This window comes from Pseudorasbora parva, chromosome 2, assembly GCF_024679245.1.
Source record: "Pseudorasbora parva isolate DD20220531a chromosome 2, ASM2467924v1, whole genome shotgun sequence".
NCBI classification, from domain to species: domain Eukaryota; kingdom Metazoa; phylum Chordata; class Actinopteri; order Cypriniformes; family Gobionidae; genus Pseudorasbora; species Pseudorasbora parva.
The window spans coordinates 25,754,997-25,780,654 of record NC_090173.1 but is presented as its reverse complement, the minus strand read 5'-3'; the positions used below and the strand labels follow the sequence as shown (position 1 = coordinate 25,780,654).

The 25,658-nt window shown below is 37.8% G+C and overlaps 2 protein-coding genes across 4 annotated transcripts; both read left to right on the top strand.

The window, feature by feature from the left end:
• Positions 1-5,835: 5,835 nt before the first annotated feature.
• Positions 5,836-10,222, top strand: zgc:66443 (uncharacterized protein LOC406856 homolog). The gene is made up of 2 exons (XM_067428882.1): positions 5,836-6,122; positions 8,722-10,222. The coding sequence occupies exons 1-2, from the start codon at positions 5,933-5,935 to the stop codon at positions 9,543-9,545; spliced, it is 1,014 nt and encodes a 337-aa protein (XP_067284983.1). The 5' UTR covers positions 5,836-5,932; the 3' UTR covers positions 9,546-10,222.
• A 1,452-nt stretch (positions 10,223-11,674) lies between these two features.
• Positions 11,675-24,845, top strand: zgc:66474 (uncharacterized protein LOC327500 homolog). 3 transcript variants are annotated; one of them, XM_067413341.1, is made up of 12 exons: positions 11,675-12,016; positions 12,544-13,040; positions 14,039-14,389; positions 19,459-19,629; positions 19,718-19,945; positions 20,064-20,177; positions 20,279-20,416; positions 20,538-21,023; positions 21,349-21,573; positions 21,696-23,562; positions 23,691-24,497; positions 24,710-24,845. In XM_067413341.1, exons 1-11 carry the CDS (start codon positions 11,827-11,829, stop codon positions 23,720-23,722), a joined length of 4,299 nt encoding a protein of 1,432 aa, XP_067269442.1. In that variant the 5' UTR covers positions 11,675-11,826; the 3' UTR covers positions 23,723-24,497; positions 24,710-24,845. The 3 variants fall into 3 exon arrangements, with proteins under 3 accessions (XP_067269442.1, XP_067269433.1, XP_067269425.1); XM_067413332.1 differs by having other exon boundaries at positions 19,456-19,629; positions 21,352-21,573; XM_067413324.1 differs by having other exon boundaries at positions 19,456-19,629.
• The last annotated feature ends 813 nt before the right edge of the window (positions 24,846-25,658 follow it).

The window sequence follows — 25,658 nt, the reverse complement described above, 5'->3', positions numbered from 1 at the left end:
AGTCTAGAAAAATCACAACTTTTAATTTTCCGTTGGTCTTAATACACAATGTAACTACATAAGTGTCACGTAATAAATAGGAAAAATATCGAAAGTCTTTGGTCATTTTTGAGTGAGAAGCTAACGATCTAATCTAAAACAATGATCTATGCTAAGCTATGCTAAAAGTGCTACTGCCAGACCTCGAGATCGGCTGAATGGATTTGAAATGGTAAAACTACTTTTTAACTCTAGGGGAGTTGGAAAATAAGCCTATTTTCAAAAAGGTGAAGTGTTCCTTTAAGAGGTGTTGGGTGTTCTGTTTTACAGTCATTTGAATAAAAGCTGTTTAGAAGTATCTCCTTATCACACCCATGACAGTCAGGGTTTTGCATCACTCTGAAGGGGGTTATTCTGTGATAACAACTGGCTGGGTGTACATTATTTAGTCTTTATTTTTGTTTTGTTTAGTAAATTAGACTAAATTGTTTAATTTTTTTCCCCCATTAACATAAAAAGTTCTCTCCTTGAGGTAAGCGGTAAAGCTGCACATGCCTCTGAAAGCCTACATGATTGAGTCTTCGTAAAAGGATCATGATCTACTGTCAAATTCTGCACTTAAATCAAGCAAGATTAAAACACATCAAGAGCCTGAGTTAAAGAGTGAGTAAGATATCATTGATAACCTTCAACAAAGCAGATTCAGTACTGTGCAGTTCCCTCAAACCAGACTGATTTTTTTTTTTTTTTTCTTACGCAGCTTCTGCAACAAAAAACTTCCAAAGTTCCAAACTGCTTTAAGCCTTTATCTGTTGCTGAAAAGATTTGTTACCTTGTTGGGTATGGAAAGTGTTCAGACCCCCTTATATTTTTCACTCTTTGTTATATTATGCAGCCAAGTTAATTTTCTCACTATGTACACACAGCACCCCATATTGACAGAAAAACACATAATTGTTGACATTTTTGCACATTTATTAAAAAAAGAGAAACTGAAATATCACATGGTCCTAAGTATTCAGGTGCAGTCCATTTCTTCTGATCATCCTTGAGATGGCTCTACACCTACATTCTTCTTTCAGACGCATAAAATCAGAGACGAGTTATATTAAAAGAGTCCTAGCTAATCCAAGCTTTGGCAGTAGATAGCTCTGTTTTTGAAGTTGATCAAAATGCATCTTTCCATCAAATAATGTGCTCCACATGGCTCTGGGGGGTTAATAAAGACTTATGTGAATCGATGAGTTTGTGTAAGAACTATAACTTATCATTTAAACTATAAATCCATATTTAAAACTTCATAAAGTACATTTCCAACCTATCACCTTCCGTGGAAAAAGTATTGAAAGTGCCTTCTTTTTACGGTCAGAAATAACCATATAAGATGACTACTCCACTCTATACCACTCCACAGACTATAGATACTTTTAAGCATTAATTGACTTGCTACTTTATTTTATTTTATTTTATTTTTCAGTTTTATTTATTTATTGTTGTTGATTGTTTTTTGTTTTTTTTAATTCTGTAGCACTTTGAGATTTTTTTTAATATAAAGTGCATTATAAATAAAATGTATTATTATTATTATTATTAAGATGAGAACCAAATGGCTGATGATTTCAATAGCCCATGTGTGCAAAGTTTCAAGAGTTTTTAAGCATAAGACCCCCAAGAGTGTCAGAGAGTTTGGATAAAGAAAAAATATTTATATTTAGGAAATAACAGGGCCCTGGGCCCCTTGGGATTGGGCCCTAATAAGCACAAAGGAAGTGCAGTACACAATTAACTAACCATACCTATAATGGTTTGTTGATGTCCAGTCATCTTAATGAAATAAAGGTCACTGACAGACACTAAATATACACATATCTCAAAACTATAAATTCACTAGTCATTTCACTTAGATGACTGGATGACTTAGAAGTATTTTTCCTAAATATCATTAAAAATGTATATTAACCTGGTGTATCCAGGCAGTCAGGACTGTGAATGTCTCCTTGTGCATGCTACAGTACACTAGGTGGCAGTAATGTCCATCTAGAGTCTGTGTGTGTAGACTAAAAGAGGAGAACCATGAGGAGAACCAAGCCTATGGAACCAAGCAAGTACTGTGTAGCCATGTGTGTAGCGGGCAAAAGAAATGAGGATAGATTCTAAAATATCTGGACCAACGATAACAATATCTCCAATACCACCTTGATTGTTAAGTGAACCACAAACAGACAGATCGGACACACTAAAGCACTCGCCGGGCAGGGCGAGATTGATGCGGCGGTCTGGGAAGAGTCGGGGGACTTATTTAAGGTTTTTTGGGGGGTAATATTTCAAATTAATATTAATAAAAAGTAGCAGTAATAAAACCGGAGAAATCACTCACTTTGGCGTCCGGGTGGCGGCCCTAGCATTTGCCTATTCTGCCTATGCCACGTACGCGCATAGACAGTAAAAGAAATGGACCGAGCTATCCCATTGCCTTCTACGGCGTTAAGTGATGTCAGTATAGGAGCACTCACTTCCTGATGGCTGAGCGAACTGCGCAGGCTCAGACTGAGCTTGACGACGTAGATGTGACGTGAGCCTCCTGTCTGACAGCTGTAGGTCTTCTAGTAGTTGTGGAAAGTGAAATCTGAATCCCGTTGTTTAAATATTTTCTCCCGTTGCTTTTGGCTCACTATGGGCTTCTCCCCATTCTTCTCCCTTGACTTTATCAGACTTTATGTCTCCACGTCCCCCCGACTGTCTCATAGACAGTAAAAGATTGCCTGCGAGCGTCTCCTCAGGTCTATACGGTAATTTCTCAACTGTGCGACAGAGTCGCGTTGGTTATGACGCAATAGTTAGCCTATTTTTACAAAAACAGCTTCTGCGGGGCGATAGTGTAAGATACAAGGTAATGGAGCCTTTTATGCATTGTCGTGTTTCTTTAGAAATAAACAGTAGATAAATGGAGTCTTTAAACGCCTCAGATGTAAAGTTATCCACTGTCAAAGTGACTCAAAAATGAATGGGAGTCAATGGGATGCTAACAGCAGGTGATGGCTTGGTTAGCAATGGCAGCCCCTAGGGGTGGAACGCTTTCCGAGTGCTAGATTACCCCCTTGCGTACGCGCCGCGATATTTTTTTCCCCAGGATGGTAGGGGAAGGTACCGCCTTTTTCGTCTATGATTGGCTAGAAGGGCTCTCATTATGGAAGGCCGTTTCAGCATAAAAACGTTCCAGCGTTACTCGTCGTAATTATATTTTTACTAGTAACAATTCAATTAAAGAGCTCTATAATTCAATTTTTACTAGTAACAATTCCAATTAGAGAACTCTACAATTCATTTATTACTAGTCATATGTCTCCATTGACTTCCATTCATTTTTATTTATAGAGCTCTGTAATTCAATTGTTACTAGTAACAATTACAATTGTAGAGCTCTCTAATTGAATATTTACTAGTAACAATTGAATTACAGAGCTCTTCAAATGATTTATTACTAGTAAAAATGCACATTAAGGATATGTGTAATTGCAGAGCTCTATAATTGAATTATAGAGCTCTCTAATTGAATTGTTACTAGTAATAATACAATTAGAGATCTCTCTAATCGTAATTGTTACTAGTAACAATTGAATTACAGAGCTCTATAATTGTAATTGTTACTAGTAAGAATTCAATTAGAGAGCTCTACAATTGTAATTGTTACTAGTAACAATTGGATTACAGAGCTCTATGATTAAAAATGTATGGAAGTCAATGGAGACATATGACTAGTAATAAATGAATTGTAGAGCTCTCTAATTGGAATTGTTACTAGTAATAATACAATTAGAGAGCTCTACAATCATAATTGTTACTAGTAACAATTGAATTCGAGAGCTCTACAATCATAATTGTTACTAGTAAAAATTGAATTATAGAGCTCTTTAATTGAATTGTTACTAGTAAAAATATTATTACGACGAGTAACGCTGGAACGTTTTTATGCTGAAACGGCCTCCCATATCTCCTCCGATTGGTTATATTTCTCACGTTCATGGCAGGCTGTCAGCTAGTCTGTTTTGATCGTCTTTCTTTACAACAGAAGTAAACGAAGTCAATCCAACATACTAAGAAAAGCGCTATATGTCCGTGTCTTCAGATTTATATTTCAAGTTCACAATTTCATAGAAGAGACACCACAGTATGATTCACATATGACAGATTTTATTTCTTGTGAACCTAACATTGCAAGTAATAAAAGTTGCTATAGTAATAGACAGTTTTAGTGCATATTAAACATACTAGTAATTGTGTGTGTGTGTGTGTGTGTGTGTGTATGTGTGTGTGTGTGTGTGTGTGTGTGTGTGTGTGTGTGTGTGTGTGTGCATGTTTTGTGACATATGAGGACACAAATGTGTTTAATGACATGGGCAGGGGCGATTCTAGGGTCAGAGCTTTAGGGGTGCTGAGCACCCAATGAGCCCCACTGCCACCAACCTAGAGACACACTACCCTAGAGAAGAGAAGAGGATGACACCATTTGCTATGCGGGGATGTTTTCATTTTCCTCCTTAACACATATATTTTAAACCACAAACTACGGAGAATGTTTTGGACATTATTTAACGTTTAAAAGACTTACAAAAAATTTAAATAACCCAATTTCTTACTCCAAGTTTTAGGGGTGCTGAGCTCCTTTTTAGGGGTGCTGAAGCACCCCTAAAATGGGGCTAGCCTCGCCCATGGACATGGGTATGACACAGGTATTACAAGGAGAGGGTGAAATATGAGGGCATTGGCCCCACTTTTCAAAATGCTTATAAATCATGCAGGATGCATTTTTTTAGAAAGTAAAAATGCAGAATGTTTCCTGTGATGGGTAGGTTTAGGAGCAGGGGCAGTGTAGAGGATAGAAAATACATTTTTTACAGTATAAAAATCATTACGCCCTGTCCTGGGGAAAAAAATATCGCCCACGGGCCGGCCCTGAGTGCAGCATTTTATGTACCAGAACTTAAAAGTGGGAACAAAGCAAGACTGACTGATGCAACTTCAGTGTATACAGCAGATTTCGTTGCCATTCAGATGGCAATGGCATGATGGTTTGAGGAGGACAAACTCTAAGAGGAACGTCTTAATTTGTTCAGATCCATTGGCATCAATTTTAAGCTTTGCAAACCGTTCAATCATGTAGGAAAGACATACTGACATAATTTCTGATTATTTTATTTAGATTAAGACCATTATGAATTGTAGTGCAGTTTTTACCAGCACATGTTGGGATACAGGGTAACGAAATGGATAAAATGGACAAGGAAACACTCAAAGTGGATAATATTAACAAAGCAGTCCCTTTAAGCAGGGCAGAAGGGGAAGTCATTGATTCAACAAGCTTATGGGGGCAAATGGCAGAAATACTGGGACTCGTGTAAGAAAGTAGGCTAAGACATTTTTATAGAATACAAAATAATATAAAACATTTAAATTAGTCATAATATAAATAGAAAGGAATTTATTATATTTACAAGATTAAGAATGGGTCGTATCATGGGTAAACACAACTCGAGTTTTTGTAATGTATGCCAGGAAATGAAAACTGTAGAATAGCCTATGTTTTGATTAGCCTAGATGTAAAAAAAAATGAACAAGAAATAATTGAGCTTAGAGATATGGAATCATTGGGTATTACAGATTTTACCATATTCAATATTTTAAAGACAGGAATAGAGTTTGGTAGAAAAATTACAGCATTAATGACGTTCTTTAGGAATAGTGTCCTGAAATACAGAATATGGAAAATCTTCCGTATATCAACTTTTGTTCATACTCCAGCACAGTAGGTGGCGGTATGCACCTTTTCAGTTGGTTTGCAGCCCGACAATAAATCCACAGAAGAAGAAGAAGAAGAAGAAGAAGAAGCAAGTGTATTGAGTTGCTTTTACTCCCGTGTTTTGTCGAATTTGTTTTCGTTTTATACTTTTGTAAAATGTCAAGATTAGATAAGTTACATTCTCACTTGGTGAAGCGAATGTCAACTGTCATCCGTGAGATTTGGTTTGAGGTGGAAGCGACGGTTAAGGAATATCAAAAGGAAACAGCCCAAACACGATTAGAAAACGAGAAGCTGAAACAACAGCTAAGGGATGTGCTGAGGAGGAATGAGCCAAATTTAAACGGTAAATTCACACTTAAACACCCAGGTTGGGTGCATTTTCCCGTCAAAAGCAATTTAATAGTAACAGAAGCGTAGACGTCATTTATATCCCTCTACGTTTTCCTTACCTCACTGTTCTAGCCCATTTCTGTCGTATCCAGCAATTACAAACGTACAACACTATCAATATATATATATATATACAGAGAGAGAGAGAGAGAGAGAGAGAGAGAGAGAGAGAGAGAGAGAGAGAGAGAGAGCAGTAGCTACCGCTGCAGGGCCACACGGAAAGAAAATATAGGAAAGATGTTATGAAAACTTGACCAGCCCACCACAAAACCATGTTAATTTATCTTTTTCACTTTTTGTTGTTGTAATTTATAAACTATGTAAAGTAATTTTGTTGATGTGAAATTATTAGCGCTGGTAAAAATACAAGATTTAGCAATTCATTAGAATTCTATATAGGCTTTATTAAAATGTTTTATTAGGATTGTTATATTTTGATTGCTAGATACGACAAGACTAGTGAGGTGAGAGAGTGGAAAAGAAATTCCAATAAAAAAACAACCACACACACACACACACACACATATATATATGAAATCACACTAATCAGGTATGTACAGGTATACAACTGTAATCATACATTTTCTGACCATATTCAGGGTTATTACTACCCCCACGAAGAAATTCATTCTCTTATTCAGGATGGACACATTAAATTTGTCGAAACTAAAGCTGTGTATTCAAAATACTTTTTTTCCCCCAACTGCATTCATCTAGTAAAAAAAGTATCACTGTTTCTACAAAAACACAAACGAAGTGTTTTAAACAAGAATAAGAATGCATCTTGATCATAAATGTATAAAATATCATAGAATGATTTCTAAAGGATCATGTGACACTAAAGACATAGAATTTGAGAATGATGAAGAACAGTTTTGCTTTTAAAGGGGTGATGAATTGAGAAATCAACTTTTCCTTGAGCTTTTGATATATATATATATATATATATATATATATATATATATATATATATAAAGTTCATGGTAATATAAGATTATCCTGTAAGTTTCAGAGCTGAAAAGTTCTTTGTTATTTAAAGAAAAGCTTTTATAGACACCAGGCCCAGAAAACTATTGTGTTCGCATCTTTACATCTTCGACTGACGAAACACGCCTCTATAGAATAATAAGCATGTGTAGTTCAGTACTCTGATAGTTTAGTACATTACTCTTTAGTTCAGTACTAAAGATCCCATTAGCCATAATATATGAATATAGCAAGATATTGCGCTATTCCTGGTTGTGGAAGAACACAGTCTCTGAATAAGCTTCCTTCGGATCATAATATTAGGAATGTGTGTTTGACCACTATGTCCAGCTGACATGATGAAGACATGGTGTTCACTTAATTTCAAGTCGATTGTAACAAAATTTGTTTAAAATCGATTGTAAACAAATCTCAGGCAATGCTGGATTTGTAGACATATTGAGATTAAAACACAATGCTGTGCTTCTATATTTGGTCCGACAGGAGGAATGGTGTAACACACTTATGTGAGTAAAATGTGTTTTTTATATTTAATAATATTGCATTGTTATAGATCGTTTTGCTTATGTGTACGTGTCTAACAGAACATACCTTTAGCACACTGGACTCTGGACATGTATGGGCCTGGGCTCGCAAAGCCCAGCGTCCTGGGGCTGTGTGTTTTCAAGACGGGCTACCAAAACGTAAGCCCGTTGGCAGGCTAATGAATCTCATAATATTCCTTTCTTGTTCTGCTATTCTATTGACTTGACATTTGAAGGGTGCGAAGGTTCACGCTTATATCGAACGATTGTGCGAGCTATGCAATACAAAAATAATAGTCCACTCAGTCACGGGTGGATGAGAAATAAATCATTGTTTGTTTGATAAAGATGTACTTGAATCATTCTGGTTGCCGCTTTCAAAACAACCCCTCCCTCATGTGAGAGGGACTCTGACAGGGGAGCTGAAGCTCATTACATATTCAATTATTATATCTTATCCAATCCTAGCCATGGGCGTTTACTTCCAAGTCTCCAGTGAAACGCCCATCAAAACCCAGCGTTCAGGAGAGAGCCTCAAAACCAGTGTAGAAAATAGTCTATTACTTATTAGTTATGATGTTTTTAAATGTAAAAACCACACAAACATCATTAGTTGACCTCAGACAACAGTATAAAAAAATTAAAAAGCCAGTTTATGACACCTTTAAAATGTTAAATTGCTTAAAATTATTTAGTACTTGAAATGTGATCTGATTCAAACAATAAAAATATAACGACCCCTAAGTGTTTGTTATCTTGATGAAAGAAGCAATGTGTTACTTTGAATGCTTATGTGAAATCTAATTCCACAGTAGCGCTTTTAACTATGACACCAAGCATGTCAAACAGGTTTTAATTGGATAAAACGTTCAGCCGTTACAAATATTTAGTTCCACTCCCAAATAGGTCACTCTGTACATCCCTGTTGTTTAGAACTGACATGTTTATATTGTAATGCATTTCATGAATAACCATAGCTTCTCTCAAAATGACCAATACTGCAACTAATAAATATCATCCTTTCTTGCTTTCACCATACAGGACAAGTCCACTATGTGTCTCCTAATGAAGTCTCACCTACAGAATTGCCATCACATGGGTACAGGTCTCCAGTCGAATCAGAAGACCTAGAGGATCAGCAAACAGAGTCCGAAGACCAAGATCAAGAGTTACCTAGTGAACTAAAGCCACGCATGGTAGATGCCGTTTCAGTCTGTAAGACGGAGGCAGATGACAGGGAGGCAGCGCTTCAAAAAAATGCAGGCGGACAACGACTCATTCCTCAGTTCGACAGCTCAAGTACGGATGAGACGTGGGATGTGACCTCGCCCACTGCTTCAACACCAAGGATTAAGGTCGAGCCCGAGGACACCATCATCACAATAACATCTTCGGTTACTACTACCCCTGCCCATGCCGTTCCGTGCCACGACTCAGAATCCACTCACCAGCTGAGAACAGCCAGTGACACTTCAGCCATGCTCAGAAGACAACGAATGGATCGCCTTCGCACACGATTCACCAAACCTAGGAGGGCTTTAGCAAAAGATCAGGATAATGAAGGGCAATATAAGTGTAATAAATGTGGAAGGCAGTTGAAGGATTTTGCAAAGCTGCAGCTCCACAAGAAATTGCACGATAGATCCTTCATCTGTCATTGGTGCGGCAGAAACTTCTCCAAGTTTGACTACCTTCGGATGCATATGCGCACACACACTGGAGAACGGCCTTACCGCTGCAACTGGTGCTCAAAAACCTTCAGCCAGAGCGGGAACATGAGGAGACATGAGCGCACATGCCAGAGACTCAATGAAGAACAAGCAGCGCATACGCTAGAAGACGACCAACAGCTGTCCACTGAGTGACGAGTGTGTCATTGTTGACGGATCGCTGCAGGCACCCCTCGAGAAAGAACCTGTCTTTGTGATAGAGAGCTTGATTTTCATTAGATATATTGGGATATTTATAATTTTACCAAGTATATTAGAAGCTTCCATGTTACATAAAAACCACCGAAGGCCGATATGCTGTTTGACTAACATTTCTATGATTTTCCAGGCAATATGTGTGCACAAATGTCTCCAGTATGCCAAAAAATACCCTAAGAATGGCTTCATCATGTTTGTGTTTTGTACCATGAGTTGCCACACTTCCAGACTGATGTTGAGTATTATAAATACTCCACAGAGAGCAGTACCTTGCCTGACATATTTTTAGGCAGTGTATAACTATAAACATGTATATTCACTCGAAAGGAATGACTTTTAATATTTTATTAATTTCTATTCTTTTTCCAGGCCTACAAATCATGATTTTTAAATTTCAGGTTTTCAGTGACTGTGGGAATCACTGAGAGGAGTTAAATATAAAATAGTACATTAAGATATGAATCAGTGTGGTAGACTGAATAGTACCTTATTTAAACTTTTAAAATTGTTAGAGGAAAATCATGTAATTTGAGAAGATCATGACTGTCAAACACGTGTAAATGAGGAACTTTGCCGTATGTAACTACCAATAAACTAGATGAAATGTAATTTGACATCAGTTTTTGTATCTGAATATATCAGAACCGTATGTGTGCATAACTTGGGGATGCACAGCTAATGTTGCCTTATCATGGAAATATTTTACTTTCTTGTCATTTAGTACATATTGTTTTCCCAAACGTCAGTTCAAGCACTGAATCATCAGTTACTAACACTGCAGTAAATGCATGTATAATGACTCTTCTACTGGTAGTATGATAATTATGCCGTAATTATGTCATAAATATCCTATAATTGTCTTAATTATTCATTTGTTGCTAATAATGGATTTTTTTAAAATGTTTTTTTGTTGTATTTTCTTAGTATGTTAGTGTATTGCATTTTTATTGGTACTCCATTTGTTTTGTTAATTTCATTCCTATTTCATTGTCTAGTCTTCTGTCCCTCTGTAGGCTCTATCCAGGTTCATTGAAGTTCTATCTAACCTTCCATAATTTTTTCACAACTAAATAATTTATGCAAAGGTCCATCAATGTAAATTTCATGTTAACCATTAAACATGTAGATACCATAGTTACTAGAGTAATTGTTACTATTGTAAAACTGAATTAAAGTTCAGTTCTTCAAACGGTGTAAGAAGCTTTCAAAATATTTCTGTTAATTAATTATTTTGACTGCGTTAGTGACTAATACCAAGTTACTATAGGTTAAAAGCAGTAATAATTCCAGTTAGTGAGGAGTGGTTACCATGATGGTTATTTTTTTGGTTCGTCAGGGGGGACAAGCCTGGTATGTCGGGTTGGGATCTGTGATGATGGGACCCCACTAAGATTCTCTACCCTACTCATTTTGTATTATTAAACGGAAAGACAATTATCGGGGCACTATCTGTGGAGGTTCATCTTATGCAGTGGTACCTCCAGCACAGCTCGCTCAATATAGTCTAAAATAATTGTAAGACTAAGTGTTTTGTAATATGTAGATATAATAAAATTAACGAGGGACCAGATTCTTAACTATATTTTATAAAGTCAAAATGTACTTATCTTTTAATTAAAAATACTTTCTATTATGTTGAAACTGTATTTTTTAACCTACAGATTTATAAACCTGAAGAGAAACATAAAACAAACCGAAGAGCAATTCATGTAACACCCCCCCCCCCAAAAAAAAATAAATAAATAAATAAAATAAATACATTTATTACAACCTTTCTCTCTGAACCATAGGGCCCCCATAAGAACCCCGTTTAGGTCCCCAGACCCCAGTTTGAAAAACCCTAGCTACAGCATATCTGACCTCCCAACCGCTCACAAAGTTATTTGTGACCCAGTTTAGCCACAGAATCTAGTCTAACATGTTGAAAACGTGTTTTTACTTGTATATAAAAAGAACAGCGTTTGTGTCGGTTTTGTGTTGACTTACTGTCGCAAGGTTTGCCTCCCTCCACCAATAATTTGCATATGGCTTCTGCTCTGCAGCTGAACAGCTGAAATGTCTCCTGTGCAGTAGGTGGCAGTCAATTGTTTCCTGTTTGCTTTTTTGGGGCTATTTGGAGGCGAAAAGCATCCGCTCATGCAACGGGCCGGGGCCGGGAATAGTTAGCTGTTTCAGTGTTTTTTCTTTGCTGCGGAATTGCAAAGATAAAACATCCATAATGACGAAACTGCAGCTTCTGCACCGCGCGCTGAACGAGCGTCTGATGGCCGCGGTGGAACAGATCATGGAGATGGTCGGCGGTACGGTGCTGGAGTACGAGGAAGAGACGATCCGGGCACGGAAAGAAAACGAGGTTCTGAGACGGAGGCTCCGATGGATGCAGGGGGCAAATCCAGCGGACTGGCCAGGTATGACGACAGGCCTGGATCAATGTAACGTTAGTTTTTAATGAAAAATATTGTGAAAGACTGATAACAAGACATGATAATGGCTTTGAGGGTATATGGTTGCTAGTTGTTACATAGTTTTGCGCTTTTCAGCCTGTGCACTATACCGTGGACTTAGTTTTGGTTAGATTATCTGCGTGCATTCAGCTTCTTGTCTTCCACAGCAATGCATGATCATTATACAGGAAGTGTAAATGTTTGCCATCAGAACCATAAGATTGCTTGAAGCTACATTAGGCCGAAGTAATTCTGTGTTTCCCTGTTGTTTTCGCTCCAAAACGTCCAGGGCGCGCGCAGAACAGAGATGCCCCCTCTAGAGTCCACAGGAAATAAAACATCTACCGTCAATGAACAAATTGCCATTAACTTGCATTTCTTTTTGGTTTAAATTTGAACATTTTACCTACAGCTACTTACTTTCGTAGGTTGAAAACAAATCGCAATTGATCTTATAAAATGGGTGCTGTTTGTTTTCTTTAAATTCTCAGGCCCATCTGAACCCATTACGCTTTCCACCCAAGACGAGTCCAATCCATCCCAGCAAGGTGACTGCGCTGTCAACTTTGGTTCTGGACAAGAGTCAGAAGGGCTTGTAATCAAAACCGAGACTACTGATCACCCCCTGTACAGTGCCAGCACATTACCTCAACGCACTGATCAGGGATCTGACATTGCTGGGACAAGTACTGGTATTACCTATGGCCTGGCAGACGGTATGACCTGGGACTCTGCCCAAAGTTACATGGCCCCCCTGGACTTTGATCCAACTTCGGGTAGCACCAGGGTCAGGCACTGGAGAGGCCAGAACAGAAGGCAGAGGATGTCATTTGCCTGTCCAGACTGTGGTAAAGTCTTTGGAAAGGAACAGAGGCTGATGATTCATATGCGGATCCATTCCACTGAGAGGCCATACAAGTACCGTCGGCGCAAGGCGTTCTTCTACGGTGACAATAAGAAAAAGAGGAAACTTCATAGCCTCTCTCAGGTAAACATCAGCATGGTGTTTAAGCTGACATGACATCAAAAACCCTTTTAATTTTTGGTGTTATTGTGATGTATGTTATACAGAAGCATTCTGTTATTAATTTAAGCCCCACCCTTCGTTTTTCACATTGAATATACAGATTCACTTTGAAATTTGTAATTTTAAAGCTGCAGTCCAAAACTTTTTGCACTCTAGTGGTTAATAAACAGAACTGCATGCATCTTGCGGAAGAACATTGTAGCCGGAGCTACTTCTCTCTGTTTACATCTATGGCGAGTCACGCAGGGACTGTGCTCCTTCGCAGTGGTACCCTACCAGTCTGGCCAGAAATAGTCCCAATATAAATACTTATTATAAGTATACCATAATGATTCAGGGTAAGACAAAAACACGGTTCGGAAAATGGATTCATGTTGTACATTCTCATTATATAATTTTTGTAAATCTTGAACACAAAAAAAGTTATGGACAGCAGCTTTAAGTAGTAAAATATTTTGCAAATGGCATTTGGCAAAGACATTAAAATAAATTCACTAGGGTACCATATAACAGGACATATAAGTTATTACGAACTTATAAGCATTTTATCTTTAAACTTCCATATCAGCCGGCATTGTATATTTAATTGTATATGCTCAGTTCCCCTGTATTTACATTTAAGGTGTGTCATTTGAGTGTCAACGTTAATCTCCATTTTTCATACCGTGCAATGCATTGTGGTGCATAAATTAATTTAGTACATTTTTGGTGTTATTTTAAACGTATTTTGACAATATGGACATTTAATATCAGATTTTTTTTTAAATATAGATTTTTTTTTTTTTAGAATGTACAGAAAAACAAACAAAAAATCGTGTTCTGTAATTATAAATTGAGGAGGTACTAATATGGTAGATTTGTCTCCATACCATATTATTTATTTATTATTTACTTAAATAATATACTATATTATTTGTACCATATTATAACACATAAATGTTTTTTTCTCTCACACGCAGCTATCAAGAGAAATTGTGGAGGAACTGTCGGATTGCTCTGAGCAGACCAGCAGGAGTAGTGCATCACCCAAACGGCTAGCACCAGACCGAGAGGAAGAGCCAGGGGGCATAACTTCTGATAGCGACCACACTAGCAGTGATAAAGAACCAGAAAACAGAGCTACTGTACGTGATCGACGCAAGAAAAAAACAGAAGAAACCCAGATGCAGTGCCGTTGCCCTCATTGCCCTAATCGGGTGTTCGCTCGGCCCTGTCAGTTAGCCATGCACATGAAGACCCACACGTCTCCCAACCAAGCGCAATCAGGAACTGTTGAGATCATGGATGTGAAGATGAAATCACCCCCAAAGGTATTGCACTTCATGATTTCTAGTGTAAGAAATAGTGTGTAGATGCATAGCGATTTTCTTTCATTCACACATAACCCCTATCAAAGGATGTACACAAATATTAGAGAAAAATGAGTCAGTCATTTAAAAAGCCACCAAACAACCATTAGTCTAAATATTTGGGATTGATGTACAGTTAAAGATTTGGGCTTTGTAAACCTTGTGTGACTGGTCACTGAAATTTAAAACCGATGTACATGTTGTATAATGTTATTTGATACAACCAGAGATCACACACAACCAGAGATCACACACAACCAGAGAACACACACCACACATTTCAAAGTAGTGGTTGAACAAAATGGTTTTTTTAATGGCTGCTGATATCTAGAAAGTAGGGTGGCTGATATTCAATGATAGCAAATATGCACATTTGCTGAAGTGAAAATAACGTGTTTTAGACAACATTTACTTAAAATTTCACAAAAAAGCTGATGAACTGGTCTGGCCAATATATCCAATTTAGCTACTATAAGTTAGAAGTTTATCGATTTTTATTGTCTGAAATTGGCCTGTGGAGTATGAAAAATGGCCTCTACATAGCAGTTCAATGAATTCTAAGATAGTAAGCACTTATCTTAGGATGAACTGAACACGTTTGTACAGCTACAGCCAGTCTACGAAGAGAACAAGAAAGCAACTACTGAAGCGGATGCAGTTTATACGGTGAGTCTGAGGCCAAAAACAAGACAAACAAGAGCTGCCATGTGGCTCGACACACCTGCTGTTTATTCAAACAAATGTCTGTGTCTGCTATGTTACCCAAGACAATGTTATTTGTTTTTGGGATAGCAGCACCAATTTTTTTTTAAGTTGAATGCAGCGTTTGTGCATAACATTAACCTGGAAATATCGGCTATATTTATACCATTTTATCAGCTACTACTACTACATTACTAGTAGTCTACCACATGAAAAGGAGTAAATACTGAAGGAAGCTTTTATTTTTATACTCAATTTATCAGTACAGGCTATTGTACTGCATTTGCAGTCTAAAATATAAACTTTAACATGAGTTCAATTTATCTGAAAACATTGACTGATTATAGCAATAGACGAGCAATAAGATGGATCAAGCACTATTGATTATAGTTGTAATATAGCATTTTATTACACAGCTCTGTGAAATACTTTATTCTGATTGGTCAATCGCGCATTCCAGCGCTATGCTATTCCCAGATAACAACCGCCAAATTTGAATAACACTCCGCTCATCCGGATACTACAAGTTATCTTGACCGGTACTACTTATATGATAAACATTTCACTCCGCTTGTGCCATCTTGTGACTGAAACACTTAACCACAACGGGTTACAATGGAAGACTTCAAGGTGTTTTACTCACCTTGAGTCATCCTAGTTATATATGACATTTTTCTTTCAGACAAATAAAATCCGATATATTTAAAAAGTCCTGGTAAATCCAAGCTTTTACATGGCAGTATAGATGTAGCTCTGTTTTTGAAGTCCATACAAAATGCATCTGTCCGTCAAATAACGTGTTTTAAATATGGACATTTTTCTTACACAAACACAGCGATTCGCATCAGAAGCCCCCAGAGCCGCGTGGAGCACGTTTTTTGACGGACCGATGCTTTTTTTTTTTTATGGACTTCAAAAACAGATCTACTGCCAAAGCTTGGATTAGCCAGGACTAGAGACAGGAGATTTTATTCATCTGAAAGAAGAATGTCACATACACCTATAATTACTTGAGGGTGAGTAAATCATGGGCTAATTTTAATTTATGGGTGAACTAACTCTTTCATCGTTAATTTCAACATATGGTTAAAAAACAAAACAAATCTTTTCAGCAATAGATAAAGGCTTAACGCTAGGGCTGGGCGATATGGCCCAAAAAAATGATCACGATATAATTTTCCATATCAGTCGATATCGATAAATATCACGATAAATGTAAAATCTTTATTTCTTTAAAGTTTAAAGGCATATTTTGCTCCTGAGTATGTAGAAAACAGACAGTTAACTGTTAACTCTCTCTCTCTCTCTCTCTCTCTCTCTCTCTCTCTCTCTCTCTCTCTCTCTCTCTCTCTCTCTCTCTCTCTCTCTCGCACACACACGCACGCATCGTGCATCTCACCGACACACACACCTCAGCGACAGTGGGCTGGTCGCAAGAGGAGGGAGAGAGCTAAGTTCAGTATTTGTAGATCTCCAGTAAGGGCTGTCTAGTCTTTTATTCATTTTAAACATTGGTTTACATTATTTCTCTTTTGATACAGGAGATGCCGAGTTATTAATAATGCATCAAAGACAATTATGATAGCGATCGTGTACAAGTCCGATGTTTTAGTGATTATAGTCACCTACCGCAACTAACAAGGTAATAAGCCTGTGTGTGAATGAAGTTAATGAGATTTACCGCTGTGCTGGGCTCAATGTTATATGGAAGAACTTCGAAGAAGCAGGATAATTTAATAATTAAATTCCGTGTGGTGAACGTGTCCACGTATGTCGCGGTTTTATGTCAGATGGGATCGCCAAAATATCTCCAAACCACTGAAGTTGAGCGAGCTAACTTGTCAAAGATGTCTGTGTCCTCCGAGCTGGTCGTGGGCTCTGAATTATATCGAGAATTTATCGAACTGTTGTTTTATTGAGGAAAAGTATATAGTTATAATTACCGTTATCGTTTTATCGCCCAGCCCTACTTAACGCAGTTTGGAAATATTTTTCTTCGCAGAAGCTTTGCGTAAGAGCTAATAAAATATTTGAACTCAAGACAATATTTTTCTGTCTATTTTACTCTATAGATAGTATAAGATAAGTAGACATGTAATAAGCGGGATAATGTATACCGTAATGTATAGCCGGTTGTTATCGCAGAATAAACCCCTTCAGAGTGACACAAGTCTGCTTCCCGTCGGGGTCCTAATACTCTGTTGGGTTTATTCTGCGATAACAACCGGCTGGGTGGACATTATCCCTTACATATTTAGCTGCCACTTGTTCATCATTGACCAATCCATGCTAATTTACAGATTTATTTTTATTTTTTATGAAGACCATTAATGAGAAAAGTATGAAATGTAACATTTCTTTACCATGGTGTACCCTCGGGGACCAATGCTTGAAAACCCTGGCTTTAAACGATTAAAACTAGTATAACCAGTGAGCTGAAGAATAATTTATTAAATTCTTGTTGTTACTATTAAGTCAGTTATTAAATGTTTGGATAATGTTAATTTTTGTAGGTCTGTTTTAACACTTATGTCTTTAAAGCCATATCTACTGAATGCATTACATGTTTTTATAATATTTTATGATATATTTAATGCAAATAACTGTCATGGCTAAAGTGTAACACAAAACTTATGCATTTTTTTTCTCATTACTTTACAGGTGACATTTGTTTCAAACCGCTGTTTTAGCAAAGTTTGGGACTACTACTCAAAAGATGCATATGGTGAAGTCATTTGCCAGCAATGTTCAGCCAGAATTAGCCAGGGGTCCAGCAAGGCCTCTCAGAAGAACACTTCTAATTTGTGGTCTCATCTTAGAATAAAACATCATCGTGACTATTTAGAAGCGAAAGGGTACCGACCAGTAAATATGCTGATTAATAAAACTCAGATTAAATTGGAGCCTTTTGAGCCAGAAGAGCGCATTGCAGAAGGAGAAAGTGGGATAATGAAGGTCTTGAAATCAGACGAACCATCCAATGGAAATTTGTAAATATGTATATACAAAATAGAAAATTACAAACTTTTAAATTTTTTTTATATGTACCATTTGTGTGTATATAGTGCAGTTATTATAATGCAGTGGTTTAAATAAAATCTGTTTGAAATAAATGGTTTTTCAGTCATTTGAGTCATTTCTGGGGTGGTTTGGTGGTTTACTCTACGAATAATAGGGGGTGCTCCGATTGCTCGGCTACCGATCGTTATCAGTCGATAATTGCTTTGGGAAGTTTGTTCAGTGTGAGTGAATTACTGCATGCACTTTCTCTCTTTCCCTCTCAAAATGCGCAAATGGCTCCACACGACCACATCGCATCTGCACTATGTGCACACTCCACAGTTGACAAATTGTCCCTTGCACAATTGAAGCATCGTCAGTAAAGTTTGTAATATGCATTTATTTTTATGTTTTGCCTGTGTTTAAACCACTTAGCACTCGCACACTTTCCTAGAGCTCATGCACACACATTGGCCGCCTCACAAACAGCTTGCGAGTTGCCAAATTGTGCTTATCGATGAGTCTTGATGAGTATGCATGTAAACCTGATGTAAACACAATCAGTTTTGTCTTAAGTGTATGTTAACATTTGAGAAAGTTGTGTATCAGCATATTGGATTGATGCAGCTCTTAAATTTCTCTTGAATGACACATTTTTGTAACCTTAACTGTATGTATGATGTATTTAATTTATTGGTATCAGTATTATGGCCATCCAGTATTATTTCACATTTGATACCTTATTACATTTCTTTAGTATTTCTTAGCTCAATGATAATGTTAGACCTAATGGTTTTTTTATTCTGTAGTTTGATATCAGGCTTGTGCTGTGTGTAAGCTATTGTGCAACAATCGCCCCATTGTAAAAACAAAAATGCACTGCTTGATCAAACGTTTAGAGAATTATTATTATTATTATTATTATAATTTTCTTAAATTTGATTGAAAAAGACATTTAGACATTTGAAATAAATGTTTTTTGTAAGAACCCCCCCCCCCCCCCACACACACACACACGCACACAAGCTTCAAATTGATTGGTATCAGTAATTGTATCAGCAGATACAGTTTCCTGTGAATGACGATCAGTGCACCTTTAATGAATATTTTTTTTCAAAAGTTAGTGTAGATTTGAAATGCCCTTCATAGTCCTGCAGTAGCAGTGCAGTTAATTTGATCCTTTCAAGTTCACAATTGAAGACAATATACAAATTGAATAATGTCTATGTTACATACATTCACTTTCACATCCAGGGCATATTACACTTTGAGCTCATTGCATATGTCTTTCCTTGCTCCTCTCATTGGACTTGCATTTCTTTCAGAAGCAACGAAAAAATGTTGCAGTGAAGAAGGCCAAAGATGCTGACAAAAGTGATTTCCATTGTCCAAAGTGTGACAAAGTCTTCGCTTTCGCTGCCAAGTTGCGTGTCCACATGAAGTCCCATAGAACTGAGGCTTTATCACGCAGATCTCTTAAGATGTCAATCCTGGCTGAGGTACCTGCTCACATGATGCATAATTTTGATCTGGATATGTGATCATTTCAATTAACATATTAAGTTTTGACATTTGTATTTCTCATAGATATCTAAGGAGGAAACTATGGAGGTGGTCCCTAAAACTACAGAAGGACAGGTTTTGCAAGAGCTAAAAAAAAAGTATGCCTGCCCACATTGTGATAAAGTGTTTATCCGTGAAGGATGGCTGGAGCCGCACATTCGTTCACAACACAGGAAAGTAAAGAAGAGATGTAATCCGCGTGGAGTTATTCTTGACAGTAGACAGACAAGATCACATCAGCCTTACTACCAGGTTGGTTTTTAGATTTGTAATTAAATACGTAGATGATACTATATACTTTCTTAGACTGATAATTGTTTTGCTTTTATTTCTGTTTAACAACTTGCACTCCTTTGTACTGATCGATAAGCAATTGCGTAAGCGCACAGCTGAGAAACAGGGAGCCAGTGTGGAATCGAAAAAGGTCAATGATAAACCAAAATCAATTGATGACTCCAATCCTGTTGTTACTGGTTACACCCAGGTTGGTTTTCAGATTTGTAAAAAGATGTGAAGATGTTACTCTATTCTTGCTGGGTTTATTTCTGTGTAATAACCAACATGCCCTTTTTATTGATTAATAAGCATTTGCGTAAGCGCACAGCTGAGAAACAGGCAGTCACTAAGGAGTTGAAACAAAATAATGAAGTTTCAAAAAAGGTCAACGCTAAACCAAGTCCATCAATTGATGAGTCCAATCTGGTAGTTGCTGGTTATACCCAGGTTGGTTTTCAGATTTGTTATAGAATCTAAAGATATTACTATATACTTGGTGAGAGACTGATAATTTTTGAACTTTTATTTCTGTATAATAACCCACAATCCTTTTTTATTGATTGATAAGCAATTGCGTAAGCGCACAACTGAGACACGGGGAGTCACTAAGGAGTTGGAACAAAAAAATAAAGAATCAAAAAAGGTCAACGCCAAACCAAGACTATCAAGTGGTGAATCTAACCTGGTTGTTGACGTGCTCAAAATCACTACAGATGAGGCAGAAAAAAGTCCAGATCTTCCTAAAAGGAGCACAGATGAATCTATGTGCACTCCTGAACAAACAACGGACACTTCAGTCTCTAAAAGAAAAGCAAAGTTTAACCCACCAAAGAGGTTTCCATGCAAAGTATGTGGCAAAGCGTTTGTTGGGGAAAAGAAGTTAAGGAAGCACAAAAGGAAACACATGGTACGTAGGTGGCTGAATGAAAAGAAAAGGAAATTTGAGGAAGCTCTAGGGGAAACCGAGCTTATGGAACAAGTAGGAAAGAGACAGAAGGAGGCCAAAGAGATGCTTGATGATAAGACGTCAACAAGTAATCGCAACTCAAATACGGTATGTGCTTTTTACAAAATCCTGAAGAATGATCCACGTCCGTTTTTACATTACATTTCATAGTTTTACATTACTTAAGCTATTAGGTATGTATTATTTGTCTAATGCTAAGGATCCTTAAAATCTTTAGCACTCAATGGAACCAGAAGACATTCAGAAAATTCAGGAATCTAATTAGCATCTGCAAGGCTAACAAGTCTTTCTGAAGGAACTCTTACTTATTTTCTTATTTTAGAAATAAGAGGATAATTTTTGGTGGAGGAACTCATTTTATACATTAGCCCCTGCACAAAAATTTATTAATTTTTTTTTCATACCCCTTCAGCAGACACCTCGAGGATCCCCAAACAAAGAGTTACAGAAAGGCAAAACCAGAGGTCAAGGGCCACTTCCCTGCCCATTTTGTGGCAAAGTTTTTGCTTGGGAAATGCGGCTATTGATGCATATGCAGATTCATTGTGGCGAGAAACCATACTCCTATCGGCAGCGTGAGAAACGTTTTTATGGTGATCTGAAAAGGGGCCAACTTCCGAAAATCCATAATCAGGAGGTAGGAGAGACTATGCGATAATCAATTTGACTACTAGATTCTTCCAGTTTCATTTCTTCAAGGAATTGTTTGTGCAGTAAATCCTAAGTCGGTTTCCTGATTGTCGGTTTCCCCCAATACAGCCTCCGGGGAACAACAGTGACAAGTCTGAAGAATCTGCGGGTGAAGAAACTGTGAATGAGGACGGATCTGCACATCTGAGCAGCAGCACAACCCATGCAGTGTCTGGAACTCTTACGAGCAGTACTGAGACCACTGGAATGGATGACTGTACTGACAGCGTCTGCCTTCTACCTCAGACAACTATTAAGCAGCTTACTACCTGCAATAAGAGTAATCAAACAGTCAAACCCGAGCTATTCAGTGATATCATGAGCCACTTCAGTTTGCAGCCAAGGATTGTTCTAGAACCAATTATGACTGAATGCAAGTACTGGAGGTCAGTGTCTGGGGACTTAAAATATAGCCATTCTGAAAGAAGTGGCTTTGATCATGAAAAACCCTCATCCTCAGTATTGGTTGATGAGGATGCTGTGGAAGATACAATTGTGGGTTCCAATCGTTGCGACAGTGTTATTCCTGAGACAGAAATAGTCCCTATAGAGTTTGGATCTCCACAGCGTGATTCTCCATCGGAAATAGAGCTATATAACTTTGACTCCCTTGGTGTTGAATCCACTGAGGGAAATAACACAGAGAGTCAACAAAAAGAGGACCATGACTGTTATTTTCCTGGTTTTTCCGAGAAAAAAGTCATAAACCAGGTACCACTGATAATAATTGATGATGAACTAGAGCAGCAAAACACAAGAACTGCTGCTAATCATGCTCCGTCTGACTGTGGAAGAATAAAGTGTGACTCAAAGTGTGATTGTACTAACGTTTCTGCTATGAAATTAACTGTCATGCCACAGACTAGTGATTTAAGGTCTTTGTTCAAGGAAACTATTTCTGGTGCCATGCAGAAGAAAATTGACTCAGAATTAGTTTGTGTTATTCTCTCCGATGCTGAAGACGATGTTGATGAAGATGTGTTGATGTGTTCTCCCAAAGAGTTAGATAAAAAGAAAACTGCCTCAGTCCCTAGCTTTGAAAATGAACAATTAGATGTGGACAGCAAACCTGGCGAAGATCCTTCCAGCTACTCCAGTTTTCCAGCTCTGAATCCAATTGATGCAACTGAATCCAAGACTGAGTCCACATGTGTTCATGTAAAATCTATTGACGGGACTTTCAAACACACTGGTGTTCAGGTTGTAACAAGTGAAAGAAATGATCAGAGTCTCTTAAATGACTCACTCACCAGAGACCAGAGTGATTCAATTGCCATCAGACAAACAGAAGACGTTCCCATGAATTTGATTGAGGAAAGACCATTTCAAACAACTGAAAATCCTTCCAGCGACTCCAGTTTTCCAGCTTCAGATGCAACTGAATCCAAGAATGATGAGTCCACATGTGTTCATGTGGAATCTATCGATGGTACCTTCAAACACACTGGTGTTCAGGTTGTAACAAGTGAAAGAAATGATCAAAGTATCTTAAATGACCCACTCACCGGAGACCAGATTGATTCTTTTGCCAACAGACAAACAGAAGACGACCCCATGAATTCAATGGAGGAGAGACCATTTCAAACATCTGAAAATCCTTCTAGCGACTCCAGTTTTTCAGCTCCAAATGCAAATGAATCCTTCAAGACTGATGAGTCCACATGTGTTCATGTGCAATCTATTGACAGAACCTCAAAACATACTGATGATCAGAGTATCTCAAATGACTCGCTCACCAGAGACCAGATGCCTTCTATTACCATCATGCAAACAGAGGATAACCGCATGAATTCGATGGAGGAGATTTCATGTCAAACATCTGATGCGGTATTTGCTGGCCAAGCATGTCTGTCAGAAGTCAATGCTGACAAAAAACTGGTAGACATGGAGATTTTCAGTGGCATTGAGAGAAAAAAGAAACTGTTTGAACAAGCAGGTATGCAATAGTAGCAGATTGAAAATCAATCGGTGGAAATGTGTAGAGATATGTAAATAGGTGAACAGAGAAATCTCAATTTATATTTAATAATATGCTGTTTTCTTTCAAATTTTTCTTAATGTCAGAATCTGTTCTGGACGATTCAACTGACAACTGAAATCTCAGGGAAGAATGAACCTTCTGTTCAAAAAGTTAGTTATTCGTGATAAGTTCTGAAGAATTTGAAGTGCTCTCCTTCCACAACCTGTCAATTCTTTAACAGTAGTGGCAAGACTGCACAAAAAAAAAGTAAAGCAAGCACTATATTGTCGGTTTTTTGGGAAGACATGTAGAAAGAGAGAGAACTGCACTCCATCAGAACATCTCTCTCCCTAAATGGAAATGGTTATTAAATAGTTTTACAGTTGAAGCCAACTAAAGTTCTTTTTGCCGGATTTCTTATCAATGGACAACTGCATTTGTGAAAACAGTAAGCACAACAGGAACCCACCTCTATTCAGCAAAGCCCAGGAAACTGTTACTGGAAACTGGAAATCCATCTCTAGACACGATCAGCATCTCCAGACTTTTAGAGCCAATTCATTTCTAAGGAGAACTATACACTAGAGTCAGATTATCCCCCAATTCTAGGAACAGACCAGCACAGAAGCTTTGTGAACAGAAACCCTCAAGCTCTCCAAATCTTGACAGCCAGAGTGCTGCTTCGGAAACGAATTATCCCGAAGTGTAAGGACAGCAGCACAGCTCAAAACAAACTTGGTGACCAATACTTCTAAATAAGCATGCCTGTTCTAGATCCTTGCTAGTGTGCTGCAATAAATCATCTTCATTAAGTACAACAAGGAAGACCACCAGATCAGCCATCAAACAAGACTACCAGATCAGCCATCTAAAAGAAGTCAAAGAAAAATGTTCCAAGTTTTCATTCTCAGGTTGTTTGCTTTTTATTTTATTTTATTGAACAGTATTTTTTGCAATGTAAACTTTGCTTGCTTGCTTTTGATTTGTGCTGTACAAAAAGTGTCGATCTTGAGTGCTAATGTGCAAAACTGACCATGGAAAGTGACCATTTTTAATTATTTGATTCATGAAATTTCTTGTTCGTTTAATTCATTTATTAAAAATTGCTTCTTTACAACAACAGGTTCCTGAATGCCAAAGCAGTTCCACAGATGACTTAATCAAGATACATCACTGCTGTTACTGCAAGCAACCGCATTATAGAATGATGGATCATCTTCAGTCAGTTCATCCTAATGAGCCAGAGGTGGCAAAAGCTCTTAGCTTTGACAAGAGCTCACAAGAAAGGAAACGTCTCTTGAACCTCCTTCAAACCAAGGGAAATGTTCTACACCGCGCAAATGTGGTTCAAAGTAGTAAACAAGATTTAAAACCATTTAGTATGTTTGCATCTGACTGCTCATTTGATGATAGTGTTTATTGCATCTACTGTTTAGGGATATTTAACAAGAAGTCGTTTGCTACACATTTAGAGCACTGCAAGGGCAAATCAATTGACAGCGCTGAGGATAGCTGTGATGAAATTCTTCCCAATGCTGGAACCTTTCCTCCAACTCCCATACTTACTTCCCCCTGGAGTCCAGAAGAGCTTGATGCTAATCTAGAACAGTCAGGTTTCCATTGCCTAAATGCCACCTATGAAACAGAGCAACTAAATTTGTATAATGAACAAGGAAGTTGTTCCCATCAAGATGTCACATGCAGTGTAGTACAACCAGATGTCTCAAGTCCAAATGAGGGGGTTAGAAATGCTGGGCAGACAGAGGGTGCTACTTTACAATTCAAATATTCTCCTGAAAATGAAGTCAGCTATGATTTTAAGTCGGTTAATTCTCGCAATCCAAAAACTGGTCAAGAATCAACAGACTGTAAGAATGAAGAAATAAGTCTCCCGATATGTGATATTGATCAAGAAAGGACAATGACGGCAACATCAGACACCTGTGCCATCAAAGCTCACCAAGAATACATTGTTCTCAGAAATCCATATGATGATCTCAGTCCACCTCACAACAATGTGTCCAATGACAGCATGAAAGCCCAAACCTATGGAGCGGGAAAGAGAAGGAAGA

What these genes read in the sequence shown, in the direction of transcription:
- zgc:66443 (XM_067428882.1), top strand. Translation starts at nt 5,933, where the DNA reads ATGTCAAGATTAGATAAGTTACATTCTCACTTGGTGAAGCGAATGTCA. An exon ending in GAATGAGCCAAATTTAAACG is followed by an intron (nt 6,123 to 8,721) that starts GTAAATTCACAC and finishes TTCACCATACAG; the next exon opens with GACAAGTCCACTATGTGTCT.
- zgc:66474 (XM_067413324.1), top strand. Translation starts at nt 11,827, where the DNA reads ATGACGAAACTGCAGCTTCTGCACCGCGCGCTGAACGAGCGTCTGATG. An exon ending in AACTTCATAGCCTCTCTCAG is followed by an intron (nt 13,041 to 14,038) that starts GTAAACATCAGC and finishes TCTCACACGCAG; the next exon opens with CTATCAAGAGAAATTGTGGA. An exon ending in GTAATCGCAACTCAAATACG is followed by an intron (nt 21,024 to 21,348) that starts GTATGTGCTTTT and finishes ATACCCCTTCAG; the next exon opens with CAGACACCTCGAGGATCCCC.